Source organism: Paramormyrops kingsleyae, chromosome 5, assembly GCF_048594095.1.
Source record: "Paramormyrops kingsleyae isolate MSU_618 chromosome 5, PKINGS_0.4, whole genome shotgun sequence".
Lineage (NCBI taxonomy): Eukaryota > Metazoa > Chordata > Actinopteri > Osteoglossiformes > Mormyridae > Paramormyrops > Paramormyrops kingsleyae.
Window position 1 is genome coordinate 26,564,959 of NC_132801.1, and position 25,030 is coordinate 26,589,988.

General features: G+C 47.6%; 2 protein-coding genes across 7 annotated transcripts; one reads left to right on the plus strand and one right to left on the minus strand.

The window, feature by feature from the left end:
• Positions 1-64: 64 nt before the first annotated feature.
• On the minus strand, positions 65-18,429 carry LOC111850847 (meiosis regulator and mRNA stability factor 1). 6 transcript variants are annotated; one of them, XM_023825156.2, is made up of 27 exons: positions 18,353-18,429; positions 16,575-16,779; positions 14,864-15,622; positions 14,392-14,566; positions 14,078-14,292; positions 13,872-13,989; positions 13,623-13,795; positions 12,709-13,110; positions 12,155-12,294; positions 11,940-12,077; positions 11,630-11,816; positions 11,364-11,542; positions 11,210-11,290; positions 10,359-10,595; positions 10,158-10,277; positions 9,894-10,072; positions 9,487-9,707; positions 9,138-9,280; positions 8,714-8,847; positions 8,419-8,621; positions 7,195-7,422; positions 6,606-6,839; positions 6,241-6,459; positions 6,080-6,140; positions 5,902-5,982; positions 5,155-5,325; positions 65-2,824 (listed from the first exon to the last, which is right to left on the minus strand). In XM_023825156.2, exons 2-27 carry the CDS (start codon positions 16,719-16,721, stop codon positions 2,607-2,609), a joined length of 5,163 nt encoding a protein of 1,720 aa, XP_023680924.1. In that variant the 5' UTR covers positions 16,722-16,779; positions 18,353-18,429; the 3' UTR covers positions 65-2,606. The 6 variants fall into 6 exon arrangements, 5 of the variants coding, with proteins under 5 accessions (XP_023680924.1, XP_023680927.1, XP_023680923.1 ...); XM_023825159.2 differs by lacking the exon at positions 18,353-18,429 and adding an exon at positions 17,538-18,346 and having other exon boundaries at positions 15,458-15,622; XM_023825155.2 differs by lacking the exon at positions 18,353-18,429 and adding an exon at positions 17,538-18,346.
• A 14-nt stretch (positions 18,430-18,443) lies between these two features.
• On the plus strand, positions 18,444-24,938 carry nde1 (nudE neurodevelopment protein 1). Its single transcript, XM_023825160.2, has 9 exons — positions 18,444-18,557; positions 19,087-19,212; positions 19,598-19,751; positions 20,563-20,711; positions 20,816-20,952; positions 21,310-21,489; positions 21,658-21,743; positions 22,007-22,161; positions 22,623-24,938. The coding sequence occupies exons 2-9, from the start codon at positions 19,127-19,129 to the stop codon at positions 22,714-22,716; spliced, it is 1,041 nt and encodes a 346-aa protein (XP_023680928.1). The 5' UTR covers positions 18,444-18,557; positions 19,087-19,126; the 3' UTR covers positions 22,717-24,938.
• The last annotated feature ends 92 nt before the right edge of the window (positions 24,939-25,030 follow it).

Consider the following 25,030-nt stretch of genomic DNA (forward strand, 5'->3'; position numbering starts at 1 on the left):
TGTTTGCTTTCCAAATCATCATAATCAAAATGAGAGAAAGTCAAAACAAAACAGGAGGTCAGAATTATGCTTGTGAAAGATTTATTGACAAATCATTTGGTCCCTTCACAAAAATACTATGATGGGATTGGGTATGTGTGTGTGTGGGGAGGGGAGGGAGATGGGCTAAATCAGGAAATGTGTAGGACAGGGAAGCGAGGGATACAGGAAAACAGGCAACACAACACTGTGGTAGGGCTTCCAGAGACTATTGGGGGGGGGGGGGCAGCTTGACATGCACCCCATCCCCCAGCACAGGTTGGTGACATACGCAGGCCCACCAGAAAACTGGGAGCGCACACACACACACACACACACACACACACACACACACACAAGCTCATTTCAGGAGAGGCATCCTGGATCATTAGACAAATGACTTTCTGCTACTAAAAACAAGGCAGGAAATATACCAACCAAAAATTATGCAATTGTGCATATCCAGACCATTGGCAGTAAAGGTAAAAAAAAAAAGCTGTGAGTAAGTTGGAACTGCAATAAATCAGAATTTCAGGGGGTTTTCCCCAAAATATGGGCAGTCTGAGGTAGGCTGAAGGTTTTCTGGCTCTGAACTGATTATCAAAAGAAAGACACTACTGACACTTATAAGTCTTTTTCTTACATACCCATCTGAAATCATCTCATTCTCATGTGATTTTCTGCCTAAAGCTCAGAGTTCAATTACTGGCGAGCATCGAAGCGCGCGCACACACACAGCAGACCATAGACATCCAGAGCCACACCGTGAAATGCGGCATCAACACCACTACAGAGGAGCCACAGCAAGGCTAAGACTACAACCAAGACCAAGGAGACCTGGAGGAGGAAGAGGAGGGAGATCCACCACACGGGCCTGTGCGAGTACGACTGCAGCACCTCAGACAGTGGCTCTAGGTGATCACCATAAACGTTTGAAGGCACGCTCCAACATAGGACCCACAACCAGCTCTGTGAAAACTAACCTAGACGAAACAAGACTACCCTCAAGTAAAATTCATTGGACACCAGGTGGAGAAATACTCCTGTTGCTCTCATGTGCCATGGCTGATACAAGCCATTGTAAAAGCCAGGTTCTAGTCCAGAGATCCTCCTGGTGTCAGGGGGAGGGTCTCTGTACCTCTTTCTCTGCTTCCAGGGGCACCGAGGCCCCTGTGCAGTTTCACTGCCGAGCAATTAAACCTCCGCTCCACTCAGGATTGCAGCACTAAAAACACTTATTAAAAATAAAGCAAGGCTTCAGCTTCCCCACAAACAAGCCACGTGTCAACACAAACATAGGCTCTTGATTATTTTGTACCATTTAAAAAAGGAAAAAGCAAAAGGAACAAGGTTAACGAAAACAACCTTGACATTTCCACAGGAACTATAAAGGAGATGTATAGAACATACAACCTCAGGCCAGCTTTTAAGGCAGTGGAAATGACTGGACACTTAAAACCCGGTTTCCCCACACTGCATTGACCGTTTCAGTAGCGGGCTTTCCATTTTCCTGACCACACAGTGATTTATGCATTGCATGCATATTTCACAGCACCCGCTGAAATGTAAACCACCATCCAAGCGAATGGAGACGGCTCACTTGACGGCAACGAAAGGGCCGCCATGCCAGATCCCTCGAGAGGCGTCACTTTTCCTGCACTTTTCCCGTGTAAAGTGGCTGGTCACAGGCGTCAGCCTCGGCGAGAGCTCGGGCGTGAACACACGGTGCCTCCACGTGATCCCATATGTCGGAGCAGAGCCAGCCGCAGTGATCACTTCACACGCACAGAAACAGATGCCATGGATGCCGCTCAAGCCTTACTGTTTGCACATGATACATGCTTACATAAGCACTCCCTTCTGACTTCCAAAATCTCTCAGAGTGGATTCAAGTCAATTAACTATATAAAACCAGTCAGGGAAGGAGGCAACAAATGCAGAACAGTCACTGGCTTCCCCTCTGTAACCGAAAAAGTTAAGGGGATTTTTAATTCAGCGACCCTGCCTATCCTCCTCCACCTCTGTGGCCCAGCCCACTCAGATTCAGTGTAGCTCTAAAATTCATCAGTGAATGCAATTTTGAACTAAGTTTTAAAGAGAACATTTCAGGTTTTCAATAATGTTTCAACTTATCGACTGGCTAAGTTGGGAGCTGTGCAGGGGACACAAATCAGCTCTGAAAACACAAATACCTCTGCCCCTTCCTGGACACATCCACAACACCTTCCTCCTTCCAGTTTCAACTCACCCATCGGTATCAGACTCACAGCGCTAGTTTACCGACTTCTCAACTCAGAAAAGCAGACTTTCTACTGACGTCTCACAGTCAATCATCGAACAGATTCACATTGCGTACGTAGCTGGGGACCATTAACCAGAACTTACATTCATTACACGGGAGTCCCACAAAACAAAACAAGGTGAAAGAGAGGATATGAAATATGGCCACATAGGAGCAATGAAATAAAGAACAGCAGCATATCGCTGGCAGAGCAGAGTCAGCCGTGGCGGGATGATAAAGTGCGGACATGGGCAGTGGGTGTGCTGGGGAAGGGAGGGGCGGGTCAGCAGAGACAGACGCGGGCACCTCAGAGGCGAGTGACGGGCGTGACAGAAAAGTTCGCCGCCAGCTTGACTTTGTTGCGAGACGCCCGCTTGGGGCTTTCGGACATGCAGGGCTTCGGGCCGCGGGGCTTGGACCCCGGAGAGGCTGCCCCTGGCTTCGGGGGCTGGTCTTCCTGCACCACTGTGGGACTTTCGCATACATGTGGTGCAGCTGGGTTGAGGTCTGGCTTCTCCACGTTCACTGGGGAGGGCAGGAGAACAGCATCAGTCAGTGCTAAGATCACAAAACAGCACCAGCAGGGGCGGCTTTGCAGATCAAACATAAACCCAGAGGTTCACAGGCTCTGGGTCAAAAAGCAGAGCCAGAAAGTCAGTGTTCGTATCGGTACGCACACACTCACGACATGGGAGCGGATACTTGCTCAATTTCCCCCGATTGATTACTTTAGGAGGAGGGACTACCTTTGCTGCAGAACTGGCAGTAAGTGACACAGCATAGTCAGCAGTCAGTCTCAGAGAACATATCCTGCATAGCACCATGCACATTATTTTACTAGCAAAAACTTCCAGGTACTGAAAATTACACCGGCCCCTTTCCGCTGTGGCGGAAGATCGACACGGCAGGGACCCACCTCGCCTGCCCGGCGCTTGGCAGCAGCGAGCTAACATTTGCCAGGCCGCCAACTGGCAAGAGGTCAGCCGGTGGGGGGGCATTTCAAAAAGCTGCCTACACCCAGGCCTGCTGTCTTGGGGGGTGGGGGGACAACTGGTGAAGTTATCCCAGGCCCAGGAGCCCATTACTAGAAACATTCGAATGATAACAGAAATTCTCATGTTTTATGTCACTCATATCCTTAGCCCAACATCCACATACCATTTGTGTTTACAAAGTGCGTTGTAATAAGTTCACATGTGTTTAAAGCATGTGGGCGTGGTATTTTAAGGCTTAAACTATAAAAAAGTTTATGTATATGGTCTTTCAGTATCGCGGATTTTCACCTATCACTGATGGGTCTGGAACGTAAATTCCGCGATAGGCGGGGGATCCAGACCCATCAGCGATAGGTGAAAATCCGCGATATAGAAAGACCATATACATAAACTTTTTTATAGTTTAAGCCTTAAAATATATAGTGATCCCCCGCCTATCGCGGAAGTTACGTTCCAGACCCATCAGCGATAAAGAAAACAAATGGAAACAGCTGATAAACATGGGGAATCCACACGGGGTTAACGAGGGGGCGTGGCACATGGGAGGAGCAGACGATCGGGGCAGGACATACTGCACTTTTAATCAGATTTTTTAGATTTTCTAAGGAATTTTTATTCAAATGAGTTTTTTTTTTAAAATCTTGTTTTTATAAAGCACATTAAATAACCCCTGTGTATGATAATAACCTTGCCTTACCATAAGGAGACCGAGAAACGAACAACTAAAAACTATATGCTGGAAACTAAGACATTCACAAGGTGAAAAGCTCTGTAAAAGTAGAAATGTGTTTATTTTATGATAAGATAACGTGAACCAACTGGCTAGTAGTTGCCTTTTAACTGAAAAAATTCACTAGTCAGAGAAAAAAAAAAAGTTACCAACGCACTACATCAAAACATTTACATTGCAATCATGTTTGGCATGAAATAAACTTGTAACTATATCATTCAGTAATACAAAAAATAAAACATACCGTTCACATTGGCCTCAAGAACTAAGTTAGCGCTTGATTCCCCTGCACTTCCTGTTGTGGCTGAGCATGCACCTGACGTCAGTGGCTGAAAGTGCACGTTCTGCAGCCAGACCCTTCTCTCTCAAACTGTTTAACTAGCTGCAGTGATCACGCGATGGGATTTGTAGTTTTATTACCACGCAGACACCGGTGCAGACCAGAAAACACAACCAACGGATTAGTTTTACAGCGTTTTACTATTTTATTTTCTGCGGACAAAGCTTTTTGGGAATGAACGGGGGTATGAATTTTAAGACTTGGGTAAATTAAATTTAAGACCTAGGATGAAAATCTGGGCATTTTTAAGACATTTTAAGGCCTTAAATTTAGCTTTCTGAATTTTAGACTAAGACTTTAAGACCCCGCGGGAACCCTGAAAATAAAGGTCGTTGACGATAACGAAAATTTGTCGTTAAAATTGACACTGGTTCACACGTTTGACTGGAAGTGTATGTAAACATTGGAAAGTCGTCTTCACATCTGTCACACTCACACACACACACACACACACACACACACACACACACACACACACACACACACACCCCAGAATACAGAAAAAGGTGTCACTTCATAGGTTTGCTACACTGCATATAAGACAGACTTGTGCAATAGAGCAATACAGAATACAGTAGCATTTAGAAATCTTGGCGACAAATCAGGATTTCATACTTTTGAAATTGGTTGCTTTTCAAAGTTCCATCAAAACATGTCTGGATTTTATAACCGTATGAAAAATTAGACACTGGTCAAGCCTGATACAGGATCACTTCAGAGAACCCACCACTCAACCAGCACATGGAGAATCACATGGAAATGAAGAACAAATACCATGCAGCTCACTGACCGAGGTTCAACGAAGGCTGCTCCTCGAATCGGATCAGGTCTGTCTGCTGCAGCAGAACTGGGTCAGGGTGAAGCTGTGGGGAGGGCAGACAGGAGGGGACCGGCCCACAGAGGAGGTCCACCGGTGACCCCAAGCTCAGACAGAGCAGCTCCTTCTCCACAGTATTGGAGGCTGGAAAAGAAGCCCAAGTCAGCGCACATACTGTACAGGCAGTCATACTACAACACGACTACTGTGCTCCTGAAAAACCACACGCTCAGTAACGCTTGTGCACACAGCACAAGTACAAAGGATTAGGCAATGCAGACATGACTACAGATTGCCTGCAGCCGAAGTAAATGAAAAATATTGCTGTGTTTAATGTAAATCGACAAATGTTTTCAGATTTTAAGAATGTAAGCCTAACCTGGGCAATATATGGATGTACACAAAAAGTTTGATTCTTTAATATTTAAAAGCCAGTTCGGCCAATTCACTTAAGAACCAGTTCAAAAGAACAACTCATTCACAAATCGGACATCACTTTCATTCACTTTCGCATGCAAGTAGTGTTTTTTGCTAAAACCACATCACGTTGTAGTTGGCTTAGTGCTGCTCTCCCCAACTGAAAAACCTACTTTCTTGAGGACACACAGCATATTATCTCAACACAGTAAGATTCTCCTGTCAGTACCAAACAGTAGTCACATCCAAAGCGGAACTTAGTTTTAAATAGGCTCTAAGTCATAAGAGAAAGCAGGATTATACCAGAGCTCTGCGATTCAGGATTCCTAGCACTGCCCCCTCCCTCTTTCTGTGAGCTCTCCGTGGTGATCGGGCTGGAGCGCACTGAGGGGAAGGCAGTGAAAAACATATGGGTCTCAGTTTCTCCTGGCATGATGTCTTTGGACTACAAACACCGTTGAGTGATTCAGAGCAAGCTAACCTTTCATGTCATTCTTGAGAACGATAATCTTCTTATGCCCGTGGCCTTTAATCCAGACTACCTGTCAGTAGAGAAGAGAATGTAGCAGGGTCATGGGCACTGCAATCATACCTCCCAAACAGAGGAGCAGTCAGAGACGTGTTGGCGTCGGGCAGCCTGACCTGCGGAATGGCACCTAGAAGCTCGTCCACCGTGCTGTAGCCATATGAATCTGGGAGCAGCCCTTTGCCCGTGAACTTGCCAAAGGCCCCCAGGAACTCTGTCAAGAAGATCTGGTTGTAATGGTAGGTGTGCAGCAGAGCGCGGACACTGCGGGCGAACTGGTAGAGCGGCGTCAGCCCGACCCACTCCTTAGAGGCACCATCCTCACCCTCAAAGAGCTGTAGAGCATCAGTTAGAAACAGATGTAACCACTCAAAAAACCACTTAACACCTTCATTAACGACTTAATGAAATATAAAATCTGAATCGGCTATGGATACCAGCACAAGACAGACTGGGGGTGGGGGGTGGACCCTGAAGGTACCTCAACTAGGTAGGGTAGACTCTTGAGTAGCTCGCCAAGAGAGATGAAGCCGTACTCGCAGGGGTTGAGGGGTGTGCCATGCGTGGCCTCATATTGTCGACTCAGCTCCTCCACTGCGAGAGAGTCCTGCTCTGCCGGCAGGGACATCAGCAGGGACAGGAGCTGGGTGGTCAGCGAGCGCAGGGACTTCCGGCTGATCAGTTGCACCTCTCGCCCTCGGACTCCGTCGACCACCTGGAGAGAGACAGATGCAGGTGAGAATTGACTAGGTAGTTAAAAACAACAGGCAGTGCCTAAGGGGACCCCAGGAAGTTGACGAAAGGGACATCTTCACATCTACTTTTACTTAGTAGAGAATTTTTCCCCCCCAATGCAAGGCACACAATACATTAGCATAAAGCTGTCAAGAGGCTAACAGAGCACAGCCCTGTAACATACAGCATTTTTTTTTAATTCAGTACAAAATACCCTGCTTCACATTGTGATGTCATTTCAGTGGTGGTACCAGTTTTTATGGCAGCAATAGAGCAAGACCCACGCAAAAAATTAGAAGCTAATGTTAGAAAAACTAGTCAAAGTTGCTGGACACCTTGACCACGTGGCAGAGTTTCTGCAGAAGCCCTGGAACAGAGCTGACGTCGAAATCCTGCAGCTTGAGCCCATAGCCGAAGGTCTTGCTGTACTCTGTCAGGAGCTCAGTCAAGGGGAGCCTGCTGTCCTTCTGAGAGCGCAGGAGCTTCACAAACTGAGCTGCCAGAGCCTTCAGCTTCTCCATCTCCGTCAGACTCAGGATCTTCTCTCCCCCACACTCGAGCACCTGAAACACACAGACACAGAGTGACTGAACCATGCATTGGTGCTTGTGTGGTGATCCAACCCACAGCCAATAAGCACACTATAACCATCTTAAAAATAGATTGCACAATATTTTTTTCTGGTCTGAGCAAATACTAAAATTTGGAGCGTCTTCTGATAGATACCAATCCCATATTTATTCCCCTTTATCAACTATTAAGCATTAACAAGATACATGTATCAATTCATTTCAACTAACATGGCAAACTATCTGCATTTAGTGTTGTAGCAGCACAGTGAGTATCCTAAGAACAAGAAAATATGGCCATGCTCCGCCAAGAAGACATGCCACTCTGCTATAGGAAGCAATCCGTGGCCAACACGATTTACACAAGCCTGCTTTTGTTTTATTCGATAACTTTACAAAAAATATTTTAAGTTAATAAAGAAGTCAATCACAAGAATCACTGTATACCACCAACTAAGCGTTTTTAGTCAAACAGTACACATAAGCCTCCAGTACAATACACACAAAGGATAAAATTTTTAACTAGTAATAAATTCAGCTTTTAAAAGTTTGTATAAAGTATCTAGTTCGTATAAATGTTAGTGTTACAGACTTAAAATCATCACTAGCCTTACATAGATTGCACTCTGCAGTTTTGCTTTTATTTTCCTTCAACGTAGAGTTACTTTTTTTCATGCGGTCGACATGACAGCTCCAACACACATTCATTACGCAACAAATAGCCATCACATGACCCTCACTTCTGTTTACGGTATGTTGCACTAAAGCTACAAGAATTTTCATGACTTTTCAAGCTAGACCTATCAGGTCAGGTTAGGGAGCATGTACTGGTACAGCACGTTGCCTGCTAGACCCACCTCTTACGAAATGCCATCTCTATACATCAAGAGTAAAGCCTGGGCACCTATTGGCTGGAAGGCGCAGGACCACAAGCACAGACACAATAAATCAAGCAGCATCAACAGCAGCAGTGGCGATCTCAGAACCCACCAGAAGCACATCAGGAATAGCCTCAAAGAGCTCAATGAGCTTGGTAAAGCCGTAGTAGGAGAGCTTGCACTGGCGGCCAAAGTGATGGTGGTATGAGGGGATGAACTTGCTGAAGGGCATGCGGCAGTGTGGCTGGTGCCGGAGAAGGTCCACCACCTCCTTGGCAAATTGTTTGGTCCGCTCCACCTCTTCTGGGGTCCTCTCTGAGTGGGCAAGACAATCAAGGCATCCAAAAGAATATACAGACCAGTGACCGACAACTACCAACAAAAAGGCATAGGACCTCTGTTCTGACCTCTCTTGGGAATGGAGATGATGGTGTCTGTGTCTTGCAGGGTGATTGTTATCGTTGTATCGGGTATTTCAGACAGCAGGTCCATCAGGTCACACATGCCATACTCAACCACACTCCAGTCTCTAGAGAAACACCTGAGCGTGGAAGCATCACATCTCAAAACTGGCTGGCACCACACACCACACCACCTTTCCAAGTTGTCCAAACCAACCTCACCAAAGGCAATTAATGCTTAAAATGGAGCCACACTTCACATCCCACCCAGAAAATTTCTTCTATTCTCAACATGTCCATCTCACACATATGAAATATAATTCTCTCTTTAGAAGATCATGTCAGTGACCACAACAGGAACATTCACACTACACAGACCAACATGGGCAGGACCACTGACAGCACAGACATCTTGCCCCATGGCACTAACCAGTGGTAGGCTTGCATGAAGTCCCGGATGACTACTTGCTTGCTGACTTGAAACTTGAGCAGCTTGAGCAAATCCTGCGTGAAGCGCTTGACCTGTGCGCGGTGAGTCAAGGTGAGTAGCCGTTTGGAACCCATGCCAAGGATCTGTAAGCCACCACACGTCCACGTCCCATCAGTATCGCCGCGACACCCGCATGCTTGTCACATCACACACCAAATGCCTTCTTCAGGTAATCCATATAGTGTCTACAAGGCTAGTACTGATAGCAGCCATAAACTGTACCCGGTCCAGAAAACCTGGAGCGTGAGCACCGAGGCACAGGCATCACCTGCCGAGCAACGGCTCTGACCTGCAGCACGTGGGGAACGGCCTCCAGAAGCTCCAGCAGCTTGGAGTAACCATAGTCAGAGACGCGACACTGCTTGCCAAAATGGTGGTGGTAGGAGGGAATGAACTTGCTGACAGGCATGATGCAGTGGGGCTGGTTCTTTATGAGGTCGACCACCTCCCGGCTGAACTGGATCAGCTGCGGGTTCCCCACAGGACTCTTACAGCGCTGTACCCAGGGGTCTGCATGCGGGGGGTACATGTTAGCAGGTCTACACCATCATTCATGAATACTGCGAAGCACAAACTTACAGATCACTGCAGAAAGACACCTATGTCACGTCCGGCTGCAAAGGGGTGTTCCGTAAGCGATATACTCTGAAGCGTGATCAGAAGGGCAGACCGTGTAAGGGTGTAGCCTGGGAATACCTGCATTAGGAGGGGGCGGTTTGTTGTGGATCCACTTGACGACCTTGAAGCCATTCTGTGCTGTGACAATGTTGACACCAGGGATACAGGTGATCAGGTGCTCCAGAGGAATGCCTCCCTCCAGCTCTCCTTCACCCAATGCTATTGGGCAAAACTCTGCTGCGTAACACTCTGGGAAGCTGGTCAGACAGCATCAAGGTGACCAGTTAAAACTGGGTACAGGAGATCCACAAGATTGGAGAGCTGTCATCTAGTGCAGGTTACCTGAGCAATGGCACCGTGCCCTCGTGTGTCTGCAGCAGGCTGTGCACCTGGGCAGCAAACGGCTTGAGGGGCAGCATCACCAACGGGATCTTGTAGGAATCCGGGTCGAAGTCAGACTCGCTGTCAAGACAGATGAGGAATAAGGCGGCAGGAAAGCCTCCGACGGTGACCGCTGGGGGAGACGACCCTAAGGCCCAGTACCTGAAGACGCGCTGAGAGTGGTGCTGCCTGCACACGGGCTCATGGTACTCGAGCTCCTCAAACACCACAGGGCTGCCACTGGCTGAAGACCCATCGTGGGACTGCGATGAGCCCAGGGGGCTCTGGCGGGCCTGGCCACTGGGGAGAAGGCAGACCAACCGAGAACCACCCTGGTCCCTCACCGCCAGCACCTCGTTCAGCTTGTACAGGTCGCTCACCGCCAGCTTACGGCTGAACCTGTGTGTGTAGTAGAGTAACGCAAAACGCAACGTGATGTAAATTAAGGTAACACCATGGAAGCTATTTATTTATGCCTCCATTTGTTCATCAGCAGCATTCGAGTACAAAAGCCCTCAATACATTTATTTCCTTCTGTTCTTTGTTGTGGTACTTTGGGAGTTTGTTATGCTGACCCAAAGGGGACAGAATGTAGCCAAATAGCAGAGATAGTCTGGCCATGAAAAGCTGTCTGGATGTACCAGTAAAATTACCAGACATTTCCTAAAATTATTTTTTTATATATTATATAAAAATTAAAAAGCCTACAGAAAATACAGCTGAACAGATTTCAACAGGGAAAACTGACATGACCATGCAGTACCCAGGGTTTCCCCAATGCAGTATGGACAAATTTCCTAGTGTAGGGCTGGGCAATCTTACCCAGAAAGGGCCGTCGGGTTTGCAGATTTTCTCTGCAACTGCCCGATTATTAAATTAGAGGACTGATCGGCTAAAAAGTCCTCACACCAGCCGACCTAAGATTGCTTACCCCTGCCTTAGTACAGAAAGAGAACCGTGACATCAGAAGCATTTAAAAACCCATATAAACTAAAAGCAGGAAGGCATCTTACTTTTTCTCGTAGATCTCAGTCAGTTTGAAGAGGGGCAGACAGCATGCTGGCGAGTCGTGGAGAATGCTGATTATTTCTGAGCTAAATGCAAAACAGAGCCTCGATTACAGGATGCAGAGGCAGAGCAGATGGGGGTTAGGGGGTGGGCGCATACCTGAGCGGTGCCAGGGACCTACTGCTGGTCCCGGTGAGGAGGGAGACGTGCACGCGCTTGGTGCCGATCTTGTGACGGTGCAGGTTGCTGACGGCAGTGACCGCTTGCTGCAGGGAGCGCATCTGCACGGTGGCCCTCAGCTGGTAGTCTGTGTGAGGGCTCAGCTCCACACTCCGCACCTGCTCCGAGGAAAAACATCTAGCACCATGCAAGCGGGCATCCCGCACACATCCACCCACCCCGCCAGCAGCGAAGGAGGTGCCCACCCGGCCGTATTTGGAGAAGGTGCTGTGCAGGGTCTGCTGCAGCTCCTTCCGGGACATCCTGTAGTCCATGTTGGCCACCAGGATGTCCACGCCGTCAGAAAAGGGCTCCGGGGAGGCATCTGGGTGGGGGCTGCAGGATGGCACCGTCAGGGGGGAGGAGCGGCTGGACAGGCAGGGGGACGCGCTCCTGAAGGCAGGGGGTGACAGTGAGGGAACGGGACCAGATTAGGAAGGACGACCAAGCAGTGGGAATGTGCAGACTGACAGTGACCCATAAGCCATTGTACTTACATAGCGGCTGAAAACCCACCTGGAGGACCAAGAGCCTTGGGACAGGATAAGAGGGCTGAAGGTTTTCTGCAGACTGAGCTTGCTGAAGGCCGAGGGTGTGCTGACCTGGAACTCTGCACCACTGCGGTCCACTGGAGAGTCACACATGCTGTGTCTCCTGTGGTCAAGGGGGTGGAACCAAGTCACCAACAGAAGCTCAGAAATCCTCTCAGGAAAACAGCAGCCTTCACTTACCGGCGGCCTCGCTCTCCCACACTGTCCGATTTTGATGAAAGCTGGATTGGGATGTCGTTATTCAGAGGGGAGACCGAATCGCCACGGATCTTTTTCTCCAGTTGGAAAACTTTGGGTTTGGGCTCAGTTCTGCACAGATCCTGGGTAAGAACACAGGACACAATAATGCTGAGTACCTAATGGAGGGAGTAGCACTGCCCAGGTACTAGAGCATGGAGCAACAAATCAGCCTACCCAGCTCAAAAAGAAAGAAAACGCTCGACTTGGAGACATACAAGGAGAGTATTAGACAATCAGGATAAAATAAGGCCACCATCACAGTGATCTTAACATGCTTCGCATAACCGGGGGCTTGCTTTTACTATTCTTCAAAATCTACCACCAGAAAAAAAAATAAAAAGGAAAAGATGAGAAGCAGATGAATGAGAAGCAAAAGGATGAGGCAGCATTCAGCAGGGTGGCCCACGGACGGAGGGGGCACAAGCGGATGAGCTGGGATGAGGCAGGATGGCGCGAAGCAAATGGTAATGGGCTGTTGCTGGCAGACTGCTGACCTGAAGGCTCCGTCCCACAGGGCCTCCAGGTGCACCCCCCACCTTCCTGGAGGCACCGCTGAGCTCGGGGGGGCCCTGGCACAGCCGGGCGATGCGGCCCAGCCGCCTGGGTGAGCGTGGCTTCTCTACGGGGACGAAGACGGCGGGAAGAGGCCCGGAGGCCTCCTCGGCGCGGGGGCAGAGCGACACGCTGATGCGGCTGCCGAAGACATCCTCGTTCTCCATGCGCTTGCTGGCGCGCTCCGCCGCCTCCCGGCTGCCGAAGCGCAGCACTGCGCAGCCGGCCGAGATGCTCAGCACCTTGCCGCCGCAGTTATCGGACAGGCGCCGCAGCCTGTTGGCCAGGCTCTTCCCATCACGGTTGGTGGGCAGGTTGGACACGTACAGCAGGGTGAAACAGGGCTGGTGAGAGCAAGAAAGACAGGGGCCGCCGATTCGCTGCCATCCAAGACCCGCCAGGAGACGTCAGGAGGAACCCGTCGGTTGCTTCCGGATGGAAGGCTCACAGAGGTCGCCATATATCCCAATGAACTGGCCCCCCACGGCCCCCGGCTCACAGGCCACAAGGCAGGAGAAAACGACACGGAACGACCCTAAAATCCACATTTCTTAATCACCTCCAACCTTAACCGTAAATGATGTCTCAAGCTGGGAAATACAGAATGCCAGACTAGAGAGCAGGTAGAAGAGGTTGTCGTCGTCATCATCATCATTATACATGTATTGCTTGACGGAGGACAAGTGTGCGAAAATTTCATCGATTGACATTAAGAAAAATTCCTGTGTTGTCTGCCCTCTCTCCAATGATTCCAGGAAGTAAGGAAAATGCTACATCAACACAAAAACGCATCTTTCGAATTAGGGGACAGTGTCCGTTTAATGCAGCTTGGGGTCAGAGCGGAAAGGGAGCCTACCTGGGGTTTCAGCGGCACTCGCGAGGGCAAGTCGGCCACCAGGTCTTCGAAGGCCACATGTTGGTGCGCATGCTGCAGGAGAGCTTCAGATGCCTGGTTCTTGTGCACTAGGATCACGCGAAAGCCATGCCTGTGCCGCAGGTCGCTCAGTTCACTGCCGAAGTTCACATCGGCTGCAAGGACAGGCGGGGGTTAGCAGGGGGGCCCACGGTACCTGCCCCCACGGCCAGAGCAGGACAGCACACTCACAGGAGACGAGGACCACGGTGGCCGGAGCCGTGTGCGTATCAGCGAAGCGCCGCAGGCTCTGCCTCAGCTTGTCATCCGCCGCGTTCTTGGCTGTGGCGTTGATGTGAGCCACCGTCACCTAGACAACCAGAGTGCACACTGAGCAAAGCGGCGGAGGCCCCGACGGTCACCAAAGCCCACGGTTCAGGTCGTCGCAAGGGCAGCACCTGGCAGTTGTTCAGCTCCTGAATGACCTCTTTGCTCTCCTTGCTGATGTCGCAGACGCAGATAAACTCAGCCTCGCGGTGACCCAGAAAAAAGCAGTTGCGGATCCTCTGCACCACAGCCACGGCAGAGCGGCCGCTGGGCACCGAGCAGTTCTCGATGTCCCAGAAGACGCCCACGGGTGGGAGATTCTCCTGCAGTCCACTCTCTGGGGAGCCTAGGCCACGAAAGTGGACAAGATAGGGTGTTGGAACTCGTAGCAGGAACCATAGGGGGCTCAACCTCCGAGCACAAAGGCTAAACCGGCCGGACCTACCATGTCTCTGACCGCTTTTGCCAAGGCTCGTTCCCACCAGCAAAAAGCTATCAGCAGAGGTCCCAGTGACACCACAGCCATTGCACATAGGAACAGGTATGGGGGCAGACTTGGCAGGTGGAGGGGGGACGTGGGGCCATGTTTTTTTTGTGTCTTTAGCTACACTCATGGCTGACTGGAAGGAAAGGGCAAAGAAAGTTTATAGCAGCGACCTGAAAACAAACAATGACTGCAGAGCAAGTGCCAGAACTAGCAAGTAAAGACATGAAAACAACCCATCCTTATGTGAACAAAGCAGTCGAGAGATTCAGTGCTGGGAAACTTAGCATTTTTAAAATTACACATTCTATTATTCATCCAAATATGAAAATACAGCACTGAAAAATCTGCCAGATGGACCCAAGCATAAAAGACATGGAGGGAATCACAACCCGGCCACACAAGTCAGAAAAATAGGAAAAACAGCACAAACCTTGGACAGACATTCACTGCAGTAGTGAGCGCCCTTCAGACAAATTGTGTGCTCGACATTTAGGTGCAAAGGATTGGTGCAAAGGTGCGTTGAGGTGGAGACATCACCATGTGTCGGGAAGTGCTGGTCCCCTCTAGTTCCAAGGCCACACTCCACGTAATACCCGGAGGAGGCCACACAGCTCCCATGCAAGGGTGCGGAGACAGCGGGAGCAGGGGGGAGGAGCTTGGGCTGGCCACAGCCCAGAGGAAAGGTGGAGTAAGGATGCAGGGGCTGCAGCAGCCCCGTGCAGCATGGCAGGTGTTGGTGGGATGCCAGGGGCTGCGAGGTGGCCACCAAAGGCAGCGGCAGCTCGCAGCCCTCCGGGGGGTGGGCCTGGGTATAGGCCTCAGCCACGCTGGGGTAAGGGTGCCGCAGGGGGGGTCCCACGGGGCAGCTCATCCCGGCACCAGCATCTTCAGCTTTGGCAATGAGGTGAGAGGGCCCCCCTACACCGCCACCACCTCCAACACCGACACACCCCAGTGCCCCGCCAGAGTGCCGTATGTCGGACCCCAGCCGCAGCCCACTGTCGCAGTGGCTGCACGTGCTTACTTTGGGGCCACCGGTCGGCTGCTGCTGCAGGGATTCCTGCGGCGGAAGGCAGGGACGGGGTGGAGGAAGGGAAGCCGCGTGGAAGGCTTTGGAGGAATTGTGATGTGGAGGAGGGGGCACGTCCTTCAGCTCCAGTACAGGCTTCCTGTTTTCCATGTAAACTTTCTGTGGGAGACAAACCAATATCAAATTGGGGCTCTGTGGTTAGCACTGCAGCGTCACACCTGCAGGGCTGGGGGTTTGAATCCCCCATCCTGACTCTATGCAGGTTTCCTCCAGGAGTCTCTGGTGTCTCTAAATCACCCTTAACACGTGACTGAATCTGATTGAGATGGACAGGAATCCTGTGCAGGGTCCCCAGTTATGAAACACGGATGACTTCTGCAATGCAGAGTTTTGTACCTTAAGACTACAGCAATATTTGGAAAGTTTGCTAATTTCTGACAGCAACCAGTGACCTGCAGCCAAAATAGACCATTGACTGTCATGTCTGAGCCTTAACACCAGCTTCCTTTCCCTTCCATGTATTACAGGCAATCCAAACAAGTCAAGGGTACTTCAGTCTGTGTAATGACAGTGTGATTTTCTCTTACAGGAAAAGGCAACAGAGGCAGTGCAAACACACCCTTCCCATCAAATCATGTACACTGCACTTCATAAATCCTCATCACATTACTCAGCGAAACAATTCCTGTTCTGTTCCTTATTACATATAGATAACATATTTGTAAACTACGTCTGAGGAGCTAACGCAAACATCTCAGCATTCAAGGCACCAATCTTGTGAACTGAAAGTGAAACAACCCTGATTTATGATTCCCAGCTAATTGCACAGATTGAAGGTGAAGAAACCAACCTTCTGGCAGCCAAAAAGCGTCATCCCGTAAACCCTATAAAAAGGGGTAAGCTTGGTAGGCCCCTGAGGGAGAACTTCACTGCAGAGTTAGGGCGACGTTCTTTGAAAGCAAGTGAAACAAAAGCCCAGCAGGAAAATTAAACTAAAATCCTGAAGGAACTGCTCTCAGACATACAGCTGAGGTTCAGGAAAATCATCCTGATCAAAATTAAAATTAACTCCAAGGACTTTGTTTGAAGGATGATTATCTCAACAGCTTACCTGTTTATCTTTGAGGGGGTTGGTTTGTTCGAAGGAAGAGAAGCAATTGGAGAGATTCCAGAGCCTGGAGGGGGCCTCATTCTCTGAGTTAAGCCATTTGAAGGGCCTAGAACTGCAAAAGGAACTTTCTTTTCCCAAACTTTCCATTGTCCAACCTCACTGGAGAACTCACCATCCTCTCATCCAGCTTGTTACTCATACTTCCCTGAAAAAAGTATATAAAAATCCCATGAACATCACTTAGCAAAGACTAATGTACAAGTCATACAGCATAAAACAGCAAAATTATACCGAAACATCTAACCTTACATCAGTTAGTAGTATAAATTAAGTTACTGAGGGAAGAATCTCCTACACATAAAGAATACTTAAAATGCACCAACTCCCCATAATCCCTACTATATCTTGGCCTGATATATTAAAGTAAGAAATCCGTTTGCCAAACCATTAAATCAAAAAGCAAATTTCCCACCCCACTTAGTCGGTTTACCGTCACGCAGAAGAAAACAACTTTCCTAGTAGGCGTCCGTGTTATTTTAATGCCAAACATTTCACAAATAGCCGAGTTCCTGGTAGTTCTAGCTATCGAAATTAACTAACCGGCCCACATACCTGGTCACCGAAAAATCTCTTAAAAACATACAAATGAAACTCGACACAAAGGAAGTTAACACGGCTGCTGGCTCCCGTGAACTTGTGAAACCTAACAAACGCTGCTCGTCGGCTATCCTCCGCGTCCGATACACGGCCGACGCGCCATCAACACAAACAGGTTACCTCACAGCTGACAACAGCTCTCACTTTCTAGTTGCTCGATGGCTAAGCGCGCAAATCGCGTTTTCAGACACCAGCCTGTAAACAACGCCTCTCTATGGCTCGATAACGTCCTTAGTTTTTAGCAACGCTAGTTCAGCGACAAATGACTTCCTTTGACTAAGTTAATATTGAGATAATAACACAAACCTTTTTTCTATTTCTTCACATCCCCCTCCAGGGACTCCTGCTTTCTCCTTTCTATCTCCTTGGAAACTGGAGCCGTTTTCTAACCTACATATGCCACCAAGAGAACACCAAGTGTCGTAAATCGCGAACACTGCCGCAAAACCTAGGACTCCGTAGTCCGGTCACATCGTCTTCTCAGTGGAAATCGCACCTAGTTGCGTACTTCCAAACACAGGTTTGATTTGTCGGCCTTGGAGTATATCTCGATTGAACTGTCAAAGTCATTAAATGACCAGTCACTTATCTCACAAACAAACAGACCTTGCCCAAGCGATTCAGTCATGTTTGAATACACCTGCTTTAAAACCGTAAATCGACACCACATACATCCCATCCGTAATTGTTATCAGATTTTAACTTATCTGGTTGTGCTCTATACATTCAGTCAATACTGGAACTGCACCCATAATGGTTACAAATGTGAATCTTCAATTACGTACAACTGCCCGATCTCGAGCAAATCGCTCACCCCACGCCACTGAACGTTACATTTATATATGGGAACAAAATTCCTTCTTAATTCTTGTATTTAAACGCTTAACTAAAATCGCTTGATGCATATATTTGCGAATGAAAATTACAATATTGCACGATTTCTGCCAGGATTTCAACAGTAGTACAGTACTTCCGCCTCTTTCACAATGCAAAATTGAATCATTCAGTCCAAAATATAAAAGCCTGTCGTTTTCTGTTTTGGAAAGTTCATTTATGGCAAAAGTCCTTCGGTTTATGGTAAAAGTAAACGGATTAGTTTTGGACCACACAGACGTTCTTACTTGGTATACAATGCTAGGCGTGGAGCTCCTCAATGCTGATAGGCCCATGGTGCCTCCGCGGGCCGTCTCGTCATGGCCGCTCGGCCAATCGTGTGGCTTCCTGTTCCGCCTGCGACGGTTTGGATTCGGACGGTGAAGACTGGGTGGCTGGCAGCTCCGTTCGGTGTCCGGTCGCGTACTTTTACGTATATTGGCCATCAAAAGAGTAAGGCAAAATACTCTCTTGCCGTGTGCTTTCGTTGTAATTTAGTGCTGTAAAATCGCTATGTTTGCACGTTGAATATACCTCAGATGGGCTGCTCCGCGGCTCTCGCTGGTTGGCTAGTTAGCCGGGTTTTCGTAGATTGGCTAAACGGCTGGTTTATAGCGGTTTTAAAATGTTAGTCACGTCGGTAATATAACGGTATTCCGTTCGTCGAGTGAAATTATATATCAGCTAGTTGTTTGTTTACGCGTCCTTGAAGGGTAGTTCGACATTGTCAGCTGGTTGCTAGTTAACAGAAGTTTACATTTTACTCCGTTGACAACTTACTGGCTAGGCTAACTGGGTGCTATGTGCTGATGAAAATATAATTATCTGTCAGCTGTGGTGTTAACCTGTGTTTTATGATCCTAACAGCATAGATTTACGGTCCAAGAGTGCCGTGTAACACCGTATAATCTTACCAAGGATTTTATAAAATAATTTTCCATTCTTGTTTTGAATAACTCTTCTCGTTGTTTCTTCCTTTCAGACTGTACAGTCGTCCCTACAATAACGATTTCCTAACTTAAATGGACGACTCCAAGTCGCTAAAGTTTTCCTCCATACAGGAGGAATTATCTTACTGGAAGGAGCAAGCATCTAAACACAAGCAGAGGTGGGGAGAAGCATCCTGGTTTTCAGAGCATACACACAGATTCCTGGATAATTTTCTGATTCTGTTCTGGTGTTAAGGGAAGTCTTCTCTATGGTTAAAAGGTGCCTGATTTACTTTCTAACCTGGTTAACAAGGCAGCACTCAACATGTAGTGCAACAATACAATAAACAGTCAGTCACACTCTGTATCTATCCTATTGTTACACTACATGTTGATTGCTGCCTGTATAGTCTGCAAGAAGGCATGCAAGTAAGAATTTCATTATTTTTTGTACCAGTACACTTTTCATGTGACAGCCGTGAAACTTTAGGCACATGGTTCTCCTGCTCAGAGGCATGTCACATTCCAGTGGCAGTGTGTGATCACTGCCCTCTGTATGCCCAGTGCTGAGGAGGCGCAGGAGGAGCTGCATGAGTTCCAGCAGATGAGCCGCGACTATGAGGCGGAGCTGGAGACCGAGCTGAGACAGTCCGAGGCCAGGAACCGCGAGCTGCTGTCACACAACAACCGCCTGCGCATGGAACTGGAAAGTTACAAGGTCAGCCCTTCTGTATATGCAGCCTGTCATTGTTAGTGCTGATTTGGCTCAGCCTGACGGCATCTTTGGTTTAAAGACTTGCTCTGCTTTACTTAAATGCTTTGACCCATGTGGAATGTTCCCATCTATGTTGTCGAATATATGTATCAATGCATGGATCATATCAACTCCTTGAAAAAAATTCAACACTACTAAGCATTTAAGATTATGCTAACTGTTTAAGTTATTTTTTCAGCATTAGTGAAAGGCCTTACAACCAGCAGCCATGCTGTAGTGACCGGTTTGTCTAGAGTTACAGGTCACTTCACAGTGACTTCAGTTAATATTTCATTGAGATATGTAAGGAGTGTGTTTTGTTGTGGTGAGATTCCCAAAATCAGCAGTGAGCGGGACAGCGTGGATGTGTGGGGCCAGTCAGCCGCTGAGTGCCCAACTCAGACACAAACAGTCGCTATTCATAGACACAGCCAACAACAGAGGCCTAGTTGAGATCCGCGGAGGCAGCTGATAGTTATTTCTGTTCTGGTGTCTGGAGGGGAAATGCTGGAATATTGAAATTAGTGAATGTGCGATTGTGCTCCCTGTCCTTGTGGTCCTACTCATGGCCGATTTTCATTTAAATTTTCCAGAACGTCTTGAATTGAGAGTGATGATGGAATGGCTTCCTCTGCTAGTGCAACGATAGGCTGTAGATTGAATTCAGACGTACTTTGTCTCCCAAAAACAAACCCTTGGATGTTTTCAAAATTGTTTTCTTTTATGTGTTGATTGGATGGCAATGCTTTAACTATATTTTCATTGGAACTTTCAGGAAAAATATGAGGCCCAGCATTCTGAAGCTTTCAGACAAATCACCACATTGGAAGGGGACCTGGCCGAGACCACAGCCATGAGGGACCATCTGCAGAAGTACATTCGTGAACTGGAGCAGGCCAATGATGACCTAGAGAGGGCCAAAAGGTGAGCATGTCTCTGCAAGCTTCTTATCATCCATAGAGTTTTGTGTTTTTGGGTTGTAATCTAAAGCTATGTTACCTCCTGGTTCATCAAACTGCTTTCCTCAGGGCCACTATCATGTCCTTGGAGGACTTTGAGCAGAGGATGAACCATGTGATCGAAAGGAATGCCTTCCTGGAGAGTGAACTGGATGAGAAGGAGAACCTGCTTGAGTCAGTACAGCGGCTGAAGGATGAAGCCAGAGGTTGGTAGCATGGTACTAGGCACATGCTATAAGGGTTTTACCCCCCCCCCCCATTGTGAGGAGCCTAAGGACCTCTTGGAGCTTATGCTAAACCCGTACAGTAACCACAATTGCTGACTGCACCTCCCAAGCTTTATAATTCAGCCTTTTGAATTTTTGTGGAATTTCTGTTTCTAGTGTAAATTTAAAGTCACTTGGTGTATAAACCTCCTTTAAATGGGGTTGCTATAATGTAGCATGAATCTGCAGGCCCATTGAGGTGGTCAACGGAAGATTGCGGTTCTCTCAGGCAGTGCCACCAGATGGCGCTACTGAGCAGGTTATCCGACAAAGTGTACGTGTACACCCTCTTTGCAGACCTCCGTCAGGAGCTGGCAGTGCAGCAGAGGCAGGACCGGCGTCCATCCCTCGGCCTGTCCAAGGATGCAGAGAAAAGCGAGTCGCTGTCACGCCCCCCCTCTGCACTTCCCGCCACCCCGTCGGGTGCACGTGGCTCTGCCAGCACCTTTACCACACCCCCGGCTTCTTACCGTCGAGGTCAGAGCCCACGAGCAGCTGCCTGCTTACCGCGGTGATATGGGAGGATAAATGCTGAGCCTCAGAGCTGAGCGGTTTTTCTCCTCCCGCGGTACATTTCAGCTAATTGGTAATAAGTGAGCTACAGGCTGCTAGATGTTCTGTAGTGACAATGTCTTCTGTATGCAGGTGATGGCCTGACAGGAACCCCCCTTACTACATCCGCCCGAATATCAGCACTTAATATTGTTGGGGAACTGCTGCGGAAGGTTGGGGTAAGAGCAGCTAGACCTGAGCTTCATCAGACCTTTATGTATTACCATTGAAACAGAAACAGGCTGGTCATTCTACCATTGTAATGTTAAATGCATTCAGATCTGATCATTCTTTATTGCTTTTCATGCTTGTTTATAAATGTTATCCATTCAACACATTCCTGTTAAATCCACCACAAGAGGCGGTGTGGCTGACTTTGCTTTTGGAAATCAGATTGTTTGTTTTGTGCCGAAGGGTTCAATATGGCAGTCTATGTTTTCAGAACTTGGAGTCCAAGCTGGCTTCCTGCCGAGACTTTGTGTACGACCAGTCACCAGGTCGCATGGCACTAACTACGGGCCCCGGGACAGCTACTACTCTGCGGGAGCCTCAGGAGAACTCACCCAGTGCCAGCAGCCTGCCTCTGTTTGACAAAGGGTGAGTCGCCTCTGTTAGAGTGGGTTTGTGCTACATGCAAGGTTGGGACATTGTGTGATTTACAGGGAGAGTCTTTGCTTAAGCACATATACCATGTGCTTATAAAGTCTGAAAGAAATAATGGAGTAGTACAACTTTCCATGAACTTTTAACAATGCATTTGATCTAGCTTGGATCCTCGCACACTGGTGATAATTGAGCTGTCAAAGGGCTTCTCTTAATCTTTCTCTTGTGTAAAAAGTGCATGTTACAACAGCTGTTTCCTTTACAGTTACAGCTTTTGGCAGGAACCCAGAGGTCCCTCAGCTTTCGCAAATTGAGGAAATAATGCTCACTGTATTTCCTGGGGTATTTTAATGAATTTGTTTTGAGATTAGTGGCATTTATGATCTCTTGCCTTTGCGTTGTGTGATGGAGAGAGAGCTTTATTTTCTGCAACTTGTACTCTCTTGTGTTTTCAGCTTGGTGAAACGGTTGGATTTTGGAGCAGCGCCCTCCAGTGTTGCCTCCCAGGCAGCGCAGTCTCCACAGGGTGTGGTGAAGATCTTGCTGTGAGAGCGTGTGTGCCGCCCTGCCTCAGAAGGAATCTGCTGCATTTCTCCTTTTAACATCCTCATGCTTTTATCAAAGCTGTGGTTCATCCAGTTAGTGTCTCCATGGGGCTGATGGCGGGTACTAAACTACTAAAACCACAAACAATGGAATGTGCTAGAAAACCTGATGTTTCACTGCTCCGCAATAATCCTGTGTTCAGCCGCGCCCCCCTCCAGGACCCACTGGAGTGTATTGAAGATCTGCTTTCTGCCACTGCTGCCTTTGCTTTAATGACTCTGGACCCCAAAGCTGTCAACCTCAGTCCCTCTGGCCACCTCTCTGACTCTGCAGAGGCTGATGTCAGCACAGAGAGCCAGGATACCTCCAAGGTCATCCAACAATGCCTGAGGAGGATAAGTTCTGGCTGATGGAAGCATTCCTCCTGTTTTAGTGAATGTCCTGGTCTGTACTAAAACACCACATAAGGTGTAGAAACAGGAGGAAGTCAGACTGTCCGGATATAAAGCACAGGCTCTGCCCTTTGATCTCTGCTCACTTTAATGTGAGGCTCATACTGCCTGTCAAGGCTGCTTCTAAAGCCTTTCTGTTGCATGTTGCCTAGATTATTAACTACTGATCAGATTGTCAGAGCCAAATGGTGATGTCAGAGAATGCGGTAGTTTTACAAGCAGTAGTGACTGTTTTGTGAACTTAGCTTCTGTTTCTGATGGAACAGAATAGCCAAGCAACGTAGTGTTTCAGTAGGAGTTATTCAATCTGCACAGAGCAGCTCGATTACCATATCATGACCAGGTCCTGTGTAAACTGGTAAATGCTTGGTGTCAATAAACCACATATATATAATGCAGAGACTCAGCTGTGGCCACCAGCTGCAAGTTAGAGCTTGAAGTGTTGACCTGGTTAAATAATGTTGATGCTGTGTGACAAGAACCACTTACCTGGCTACCCTTTCATAGAAAACATCGCCCTGCCTTCAAACACTGAGTTAGGCTTACTGGAGTATTTCTGGTGTGAGACCATTTTGCACTGCTTATGATTGATCTGTCTTTGGGACTGGCATCTTTGTTTTTCTTTCTCCATATGTTCTTATCTGTAGACACAGTTGTGGATCATACGCAGTGCTTGCTAAGTGGTAGATCCTGATTTAAGAATATATAATGGATTAAGAAAATCATGTGACAAAGCAATACACTGGGCAGTACATGTTTTAATAAAATATATTACCCTTGTACAGTTTTGAAGGGGATACTGAGGTGCAACACTGCTTAGTTCAATAAATAGCCATGCAATGTATTATTGGAATATTTCACTATGGCGACAGTTTTGGTTAAAAAGGATTATCTTTTGTTACTCTTATACATTATAAGGCATTTATGTGTACTTAGTATCATGGGGTGCACTAAAAATAAGGTCACCAGTAACTAAGCAGTATCAATTTTAATCTCTCTTTTACCCATAAGTAGACAACCTCAGAAAACATGTCTGTGTGACTCAGAGCTGGACAAAGTTTCTTTTCTATACAAAAATGGCCATAGGCCACATGTCTAGTTTGACATTTGAACAATTTATTGTGAAGATTATTGGGAGTTATGCGTGTTAATCGTGTTTCCTCTCCTGAAGAACATTGTACTGACAGGTTTCAGGTAGCAATACATCAATGTTCTGGAGCCAATATATTTTTTATTTTCTACTGGAAAAGGTTTTTAAATGGCGGTTCTTTTATAATTTTAGACATCTAACTGCTTAGTCAGAGAATGTCACGTTTTGGTTAAAAAAGGCATTTAAAATTACTTTAGCTTTTGCTTCTTACTGAGGGTACTAACAGAAAGTAGATATAGCATGTAGAATAGAGGCTGGGTCGTTACAGTCCGCAGCTCAGGGGCACAGTTCATCTTTGCACTTTTAGCAGTGTCTGCACAAAAGTAACAATAATTTGAGGTTTAAGTAGGGAATTATTTTTCTACAGATTTGGCTGTTCGAGAACAAGGAAGACCAAGCAGCTCTTACGTGTGTCCTTTGTGCATCTTTAGGTGATAATGCTATTTAGGAATCACCAGATAAAAACGAAATTTGGTTATAGAGTGAGTGTGGCATCCACACCATCACGCATAGGGGATTCCTGCTTTTCTCTATGTACCTGAGGTGCTGTATCTAGTAACAGCAGTTTGGTTTGCAAACATTTTTATACCAAAATGTGTACATTAAAAAAACACTCCACAATCTGTGAGCTATAGTGTGTCATTCTTTATGGGGGAAAACGGCTGAATAGGGTATGGGTGTGAGACTGGGACACACACGTGAGAGAAGAAGCGGC